At 36.2% G+C, this 8,817-nt stretch overlaps 1 protein-coding gene across 3 annotated transcripts; it reads left to right on the top strand.

The window, feature by feature from the left end:
- SULT1C4 (sulfotransferase family 1C member 4) lies at window positions 1-7,319 on the top strand. 3 transcript variants are annotated; one of them, XM_015634643.2, is made up of 8 exons: window positions 1-94; window positions 1,031-1,208; window positions 2,839-2,976; window positions 4,573-4,670; window positions 4,976-5,102; window positions 6,338-6,432; window positions 6,639-6,819; window positions 6,962-7,319. In XM_015634643.2, exons 2-8 carry the CDS (start codon window positions 1,043-1,045, stop codon window positions 7,072-7,074), a joined length of 918 nt encoding a protein of 305 aa, XP_015490129.1. In that variant the 5' UTR covers window positions 1-94; window positions 1,031-1,042; the 3' UTR covers window positions 7,075-7,319. The 3 variants fall into 3 exon arrangements, with proteins under 3 accessions (XP_015490129.1, XP_015489304.1, XP_015490980.1); XM_015633818.1 differs by lacking the exon at window positions 1-94 and adding an exon at window positions 473-580; XM_015635494.2 differs by lacking the exon at window positions 1-94 and adding an exon at window positions 517-563.
- The last annotated feature ends 1,498 nt before the right edge of the window (window positions 7,320-8,817 follow it).

The raw sequence follows: 8,817 nt of genomic DNA, 5'->3' as shown, positions 1-8,817 counted from the left end.
AGTTTTCAACCTGCTTGTGCCTGAAGATTTAAGTTCCTGCATAGTTGTCAATATAGCCAGGGACTGAAGATATTTGAGCAGGAAAAATTCTCAGGCAAGTTTCTTTTTCCTTCATTTTTTTAAATTTTTAAATTTTTTAATTTCTTGAGTCACTGTCCAATCACCAATCTAACATCTCACTCCGCTCAGCTGAATCTGTATGAAATTGCTGTGAGTAAACAAGAAAATTAAAGAAAATATTCTAGCAATGTTTGTTGTTGGGATTGAAATGTCTTTTTATCTAGATTATATTTTTTATTGAGATTATTTCTATACTCTTCTCCTTAAGCACAGCTTTCCTCTGACCAGACTCTGGAGCTCTGAAAGTTATGCCTAAGAGGTCTCCCTGGGAGAAATCCCAAAATCAATAACTAGTTTTTGTAAAACAGATTGATTTACATAATTAAAGTCTAACAACCTTTAGTTAATGATCAATCTAGTTCAGGTTATTTTTGTGCAATATATTTCAAGATACAGCAAAGAATTCCAAGAGTGAAAAGATCCAGGAACAAAACACAGGGAAGGTCTGCAAATATATTTTGTGAGTATAAGGCACAAAGGGTATTAGCAGTTAGTTTCTGTTTATTTTCTTCATGGAGGAAGGGTTGGGTCTGTATGCTGATTTCATTGCATGTTATTCTCTTCCTTCTTTTGACTCTGATTACATTTTTTTGCCTTTAGAAGCCTTCATACTGACCATCAGAATTTTACATTAATGTATTTGATATGAGAATAATGACTTTTTTCTATTTTTGTATCTGAGTAAACAGAATGATTTTTAGAGACACAGAAAACTACCTCTAGCTATACATCATGCATATCTGAAAATGAGATCCAGCTTTAAGGAGTCTATATATGGATCCAGATAGGCCAAATCATGGCCAAAGAAATCAAAGGACATGGAATTTGATCAGTAAGACAGACCTCAAGATGAGTAAATTCAGATTATTTTCTGAGCAACCATGTTAATTCTAAGCCTTTGTTCATGCAGTTCTCACTGGCCATGGATAAAATGAAGGATTTGAGTCTGGAAGAGACAGTGACTCGATCGAAGTTATTTGACCTGAAAGGTATTCCCCTCACACCACCAATTGCCAGCGTTTGGGACCAAGTGTGGAAGTTCAAAGCCAGGCCTGATGATGTGCTCATTGCAACCTATGCAAAAGCAGGTAGGTGTGGATAGGAAACAGAATAGAAAAGTTTGGCATAGTGCTTATTGTTGGGGTTGAGATCCATGTTTTTTCTATAGTGACTGATAATTTTTTAACTCCAAACTAGACATATTTTAAAGACATGAAGCTGTGTCAGCTGTGACAAGTAACTCCTGACTTCTTTGGCAGATGCAACAACCATCTGTTACTACTGAAGTGCAAATGACCAAAATCTAATGACATATAATTGTTACCTTTAATTGAGATTATGTACATTTATATTAATGGTGGCAATAGAAGTTTTCCACCAATATGCAGTGATTTAACAATGCCTAGAAAGAAGTGATAATGACTAAGAAATAACAGAAACTGACTCTATGACTATGGAACATATTAGGTATTTGGGGAATGATTTTTTTTGTGTAAACAGTAGCGATTTCTGAAACTTGATTAATTCTTTAAAATAAGCAAATTAATTTAATAATTTTGGCCAATAAAATAAAATAAGATACCACCATTAATATTAGCTATCTAGCATTTTACTCAGTGACTAGACAAGATTTCTCCTCTTCATCAAACACTTTATAATTACTACACAAGAAAACAATTAACAACAAGCATCAATATTAATTCTGTATGAAGAAAAACATGCAGTTTTGGAAATTCATGAAGAGATATGGGAGAATTTGATCATTATAAAAAATTATTATTTGAATTAGCAAACCTACAAAGCTACAATTTTTAGGGCTTTTTTTTGTAATGTTTTTAACAAAAAAAACGCCATCAGTTTTGTAAAACCTGAAAGCTTTTGATTTAATACCTGTACACTGAAGGCAAAACCACATTATTTTATCCAGCTGGGATTAAAACCTTCCAGACACTGAATTTAAAATAAATAAAGTTAGGATTCTATCTGATATTATGTCATATCTGTGTGAGATGCACAACACAAGCATCTTAAGAAGAGCTGAATCTCCTGCCCAAATTTCTTTCCAATTTATCCCTTATCCTGTTCTCTAGCTGACCCGCCACAGTACCTCAGAGGAGATGCGCTTGACACAGCGATGACAGCTATAAAAGAGACACATGAGATACACTATACTGTAACTCTCACAAAATGTTGCAGGCACTCAGGCAGATGAAACGTTGTACATACCTTCATTAACGTGTTTCAAATGGAAACTTTGCAAGCACTGCCAGTTTTTTATATTTTCGAACTGTATGAAATTTTAACTCACTTGAAGTTCAGGTATTGCATTTTCTTACTCAAATTCAGTATGAAAACAAAATTGAAATACCTGAATGTTTGTGAGGGATGAAAGGAGGGAGTTTCATTCCTCTGCAAATAATATCATCTCTAAACAATAGTGAGTTTATCCCAGTGTTTTTTTTCAGTACTGGTGCGGGGGCTATTTCTTTAAGCAAGAGGAAGTCTGTCTAAAATGGAATTCCTGAACTGAGCTTTGGGAATTACCTTTGTTGCTTAGTAAGGCCTTTTGTCTGGATTATACTCTCCATTTTGTCTATTATTTTCTACGCTATTCTTTCCCCCATCAGCACTGAGTCCATCCTTCTGGCTTTCAGCTCCCTGGTAGAAGAAACTCTTGACTATCCTGGGGGGAAACATCTAAACACTTGTCATTTTCAGGTACCACATGGACACAGGAGATAGTGGACATGATTCAACAAAACGGAGATACTGAGAAGTGTAAACGTGACACTACTTACAAACGCCACCCTTTCCTTGAATGGTTTACGCCAGAGCCTCCGTCTGCACGTTACTCAGGTGAATATTATTTGTATTTTAGACAAAATGAAACAAAACTAGTACATAGTGTTTTGCAGTGGGGTTCTGAGACTTCTCTCCCGGTTCGGCTGGATCAAGCACGGCAGAACAAATCAGGACAGGTATGACGGAGTGCCCAAAGTTAGATTTTAATGCTCACAGGGATGGCATGGTCCCAGGGGCTGCTTCCAAACACCAAGGGGCGTGGTGAACTTACAATGTATAGGGGTATCTGAGGGAGGGGTCCAGTCGAGAACACAGACCAGGGACATGACCTATTATGGAATGATCTCATTAGCATCCCCCCTGCATCCCACCTCCCAAGGCCTCAGGTTTGTTCCCTCTATGTCAGGAGCCCAGTCCAAGATTTTATCCATCCCAGCTAATTTCGTTCCCACAATAGTGCTGATGCCACAAGTTTCCTGGAAAGGGTCCCACTTGCTTTGTTCTTGAACTAAGCACCATTTTGGCTATTAGGGATCAGTTCAGGTGCTTTAACATAAACATCTAGTGCTACTCAAGGTGCTGCAAGGCTGGCAGATGTGATCGCTTCAGGTGCTACTGAAGACCATGTTTTGGAATGGTATCTGAAGCTGTGTTTGATACTCCACAGTATCTAAACCTGCAGCAGATATGTATAAAATGGCAACATGGGGGCAGTTGAATGCCATTCTGTGATTACAGGCTGTATGGAAGAGAAACCTGTGTCATAGAGGTATTACAAAAGGTACATAATGTTTTCAGTGGTTTTGCTACAGTTTCAAGTTACTGCTGGTGTTCTAGGGTCCAGTCATCTAAACAAGTTATGGAACATTCAGGCAACCAGCAGGCTTCACTGGCTTGCAGTTTCTTACAAAAGTCTCCTCCAGCAAGGGCTCCATTTCTATAAAAAATCATTAAGTCAGACTCTCACATTTGAAGCTAAAAAGTTTGACTAGCTCTGCAGAAGCTACTTTTTCTCTTCTAGCCTAGACTGTGTTGACACAGAGAGAAAAAAATTATAGATGACCGAGGATGATCTATGATGACAGGGAAAAAATTATGGAAGTCATGATAGATGTTTAATAGGCAGAGGGAAGGAGACAACCCATTTTCAAATATCACCAGATATTCCCAAGTTGTCCCATATATCCACACCTACTGAAAATCCACTCCTAGTTTGTATTTACATCCTATCCACAAAGTGTAGTCAGCCATTATATTCTTGTATCCTAGAAAGAAACTAAAATTTCTTACCTGTAAGGTGGAAGGACACCACTAAATATTGTAAAGGAAAAACTTTGGTTGGATAAATAGAAATCAGTACTCACCATCATCCCTTGGAGAGGAGTTAGATATGGGCCCAAGAAAGCAAAAAGATATAAATCAGTGTTTCCCCTTTTAAACTCAAATACACAGGTAAAATTTTCTTTAGACACATTGAAGATGCTTATGTAATGTTGTATATGTTACCCTGCTGAGTAAGTGCTTTAGAGATGAATGATCAATGCAAGGTGAACTGCTAAAAAGTCACAGTCACACTCATATGTGTGAGCATAGGAAAGAAGTGCTAGTGCAATCTAGAGAACAACTCACATCTAATTAAACATCCCACAGGTGTGGAGCTAGCTGAAGCCATGCCATCACCACGAACAATCAAAACACATCTGCCCGTGCAGCTGCTGCCTCCATCCTTCTGGGAACAAAACTGTAAGGTAAGGCTGAAGAGGCCTACTGTACTTCACAAAGAAAGTGACATAAACCAGGGCAGAATATGTTTCCCAGAATCTCTGAGAAATCAAAAGGTCTCTAAAAATATTTTCCCTTTAATGTGCAAAGTCTGTGGGAATCTAAAGTCATGACTAAGTTACCTGACCTGGATTTTAGAAAATGGTAGCTTCAAAGAAAAACCTCTTAAACAGCTCCAGAAGGCTCCAAGAGAAAACTCCAGGAGATCCTTCAATATCTATATTTGTATGTGCAAGTTAATTTATTTCTCCTTCTTTTCATATCAATAAAGATAATCTACGTGGCAAGAAATGCAAAAGACAACCTCGTGTCATACTACCATTTCCACAGAATGAATAAAGAATTGCCTGATCCAGGAACCTGGGAGGAGTTTGTGGAAAAATTTGTGACTGGACAAGGTGGTTAACTGCAATCAGTTGTATAAGAGATTTTGATGATTTTAAGAATGCATGGCATAGATTTATTAATTTCAGTTATGGTTTGAAATCCAGTGTAGACACTGTGGAAGGATATTTGCTGAAGGTGTTTAAATCATAATTTTTCTTCATTCATAGGTTTTTATTATTACCTAAAGGAATAAATCTTTCTTTAAGCTCTCATTTTGAGAAAAAATCAAAACACTATTCTTTATTCTGTTATAATTCAGAAATATATTTAACAAATTTCAGGCTTCATCTCTTCTCTCTGAGATTAAAGGGAAGACATTTGAAAAGGAGAAATGGCTTAATTGGTTTTACTTTAACCGATAAAATTTGAAATTTAAAAAATAAGTGGAGAGTTAATTTTGCTAGAAATGTGCAGTGTGAATTTGAGATAAGGGAGTTTTGTACCTAAATTAATGTATCTAAAAATCAGGCAACTGAACAAAAACAGGTATCTAAGGGCAGGCAACCCCAGAAGCTGACTTCTCTCTTTCTAAAAGAGGTGCTGATATCACAGGATATCCAAGAAACAAAACCTGGTCAAGTGGGTGGCATTTTACAGATTGGGTCATTAAAGCTTCCTTAAGTGATTAATATTTTTGCCACCTTGTAGGCCTAGAAATACCACTGTCTGTACCAGCACAAGAGTCACATGTCCAAAGGAGACCTCATGTCTTGTGTTTGACCAGCTCAGCTTGGGAGCCATCTGTCCCAGTGCAGACAAAGAACTTATCTCCTTTTGTCTTAGCTAACCATTTTGACACTTGCTTGAGAGAAGCAGGCACTTCTGATAGCATGGCAAATATTAAAATCAGGTAGAATCATAGAATAACACAAGCTGGAATGGATTTTTATTGTCCATACAGTCCCAACCCTTGCCCTGCTCAAAACAGGGCCAATTAAGAGAAGCCTTGTTCAGCTGACCAAATGAATACTGGAAATGTATCTTTCCATTGACTATAATGTATCTGCATTTGTTGCCCTCTAAAGTTACACATGAATCCTGTTCTGAGCATCCATAAAACTGAGGGATTAATAGCAAAAATGCTGTAATAAGCACAGAGCACAGCAGCGCTTATTATCACAGTCATATTGATTCAAAACCAGCTTGGAAATTCACAGGTACTGGTTAAGAGGGAAACGTGAGTGCCACACGTGTTAAAAGACAGTTGGGACATTTATAGCTGCTGTTGATATTACTTCTTTTTCAGTCCTCTGGGGTTCCTGGTATGACCATGTAAAAGGATGGTGGAAGGCAAAAGACAAGCACCGTATTCTCTATCTCTTCTATGAAGATATGAAGGAGGTAAAAGGCTGAACGTATGTTTATAGAGCTCTGAAATCTGTAAGCCTAGTAGATACTAACTACAAGCAACAGTTTTATATTGTAATGCCAGTATCAGTAAACCATACAATAACCTGATCTTCTCTGAGAATTGCAGCTCTCACACGATGTTTGATTTCTTTGCTTTTCCCAGCTCTGTATCTTATCCTGTGTAATTGTCTCTGCAGAATCCAAAGCAAGAAATTCAGAAGATTGCAAAGTTTCTAGAGAAGGATCTGAGTCAGGAGGTTCTAAACAAAATAGTCCATAATACCTCATTTGAGGTAATGAAGGAAAACCCCATGGCAAACTACACTAAAGACTTTGAAGGGATAATGGATCACTCCATTTCCCCATTCATGAGAAAAGGTACTGAGGTTTGTTATTGACATCAACTCTGGTTGTCATTCTGTTTTGAAATAAGCATTGAAGTACAAGTATCTGATAAGCTAATGAGCTTCAGGAAATACTAGTAAACGATTTTTTTTTTTTTTGCTTTGCCATTTCTTAGGGACTGTTGCAGACTGGAAGAATCATTTCACTGTGGCACAGAATGAGAAATTTGATGAAGATTATAAGAAGAAAATGTCTGATACCTCTCTTGTTTTTCGCATGGAATTGTGATTACTTGCAATTGAAATTAATGATCTTCAGCCTCATCCATGTTACATATTTTCCTTTCCTTCACAAAATGCCACTGTTCCTAAGATTCCAAGATCTCTCTTTCACACAGCACTGATTTTTCATTACTGGGAGAGTGCCCAAATTATGTCAAAGTTTAAGTCTCCCTGAAGAAAATAATTCCACTGGACACTTCTGTCACCACTACCACACTAACTTTCAGCATTAATAAAAATATTTAAGACACACTGTGGGTTTTGATCTTTGTAAAGCTGCAGTTGATATTGCTGGCATTTTCAAATCAAACTCTAACAGAAACTAGGAGCCAAAAGGAAAAAAAGGTGTTAAAAGAGTGCAACAGGTTGTATGAACATTAATCAATAAATAACAATATACAAATTTATTATGAAGAAAAATGAATTTACAAATTTAAAGGTGGCCAAGTATATTGAGAGGAACAAAAGTGCACAAAATAGAATAAATTTCATTTTCTCTCATTTTAAATTGGACATAAGAAATGCTGAAAGCAACATTTCCAAAAACACCAAACACCCATTACTTCCTTTGATAAAACTTGCTGAAGGGCTACATAGAGGCATTCATCTACAGTCTAGCTGTGGGCACAGTAGTCCTTATGGCATCTCACATTTGCCTTCTGAACTGGACATCATAGTATTCTCTTAACATTTGGAAAATTCTGAAAGTTGGTATGAACTAGGTGGAGAGTCATAGCTGCAAATGCCATCTTCCCTCTTCATTGTTGTAAAAGTGTTCATCAGATGCCTCATGTCATTGCCTTCTCCTTTGCCTTACTCTTAATCAAATATATAAGTATTTAAATATTTCTATATGTTTATATAAAATATATATTTTATATAACATATAAATATATTATTATATATTTAATATTTATAAATTGAAATAATTATTTATATATAAATCTATATTTATAAATAAAAATATATATTTTATATATTTATAACATTGAGGGCTCTTAGTTGCAACAGAGCCTGGTAGATACTGGAAAAAGAAAACCAGTTCTGCTTTAGCATTAGTGCTGTAACTACAGCTATGCTTTGAGCTTGTGCAAAATTAACTAAAGCAATTCATAACCCATTTAATTATAGGCAATTGTTACAAATCCACTTTTGGATTTAAAGTGCCATCATTGAGCTTGGCACGCAAAGAAGGTCACAAAAACTTCCTGTTTAACTCAGTTTGGACTCCGAATATTAGAGGGAACAGGATGTAGATTAAAGCAGCTAAAGGAAAATACTGTCTTAGTCTCATTTAGTCTAGTTTAGTGTAGTTTAATACAAAAAAATGTTTGCTGGGGGTATTTTCTCTTTGGCTTGTGGAGAGTTAAAAGTAAGTTTAAAAGCTGTAGCAATATGAGCAGCTATCAAATGCAAAGCTCATTTCAGGCTACCTATTTAATTCACATATGTAAAGTGAATGCAGTCATAAAGTGCAGCAATATCTTGCATCAACTTGAAAACAAACAAAAAGTTTCCTGTTAAATGTAGGAGTTACATTGTCCTGGCCCACACAGTTTTCCCCAAAAATGCAGGAATCACTGAAACTGGAAGCATGTATTTACTACATTAGTGTAATTTTTTATTTTTAAAGGCTTAAATTATTATTATTATTATTATTATTATTGCTACTACTATTATTAAATTTTTCTTTTAAAAGGCTTCAGGTAGATAGATTCCTGCCCACAAACAAAGGAAGTCTCAGTAAAAT

The sequence above is a fragment of the Parus major genome, chromosome 1, assembly GCF_001522545.3.
Source record: "Parus major isolate Abel chromosome 1, Parus_major1.1, whole genome shotgun sequence".
Lineage (NCBI taxonomy): Eukaryota > Metazoa > Chordata > Aves > Passeriformes > Paridae > Parus > Parus major.
This window is presented reverse-complemented; position numbering and strand designations above follow the sequence as displayed.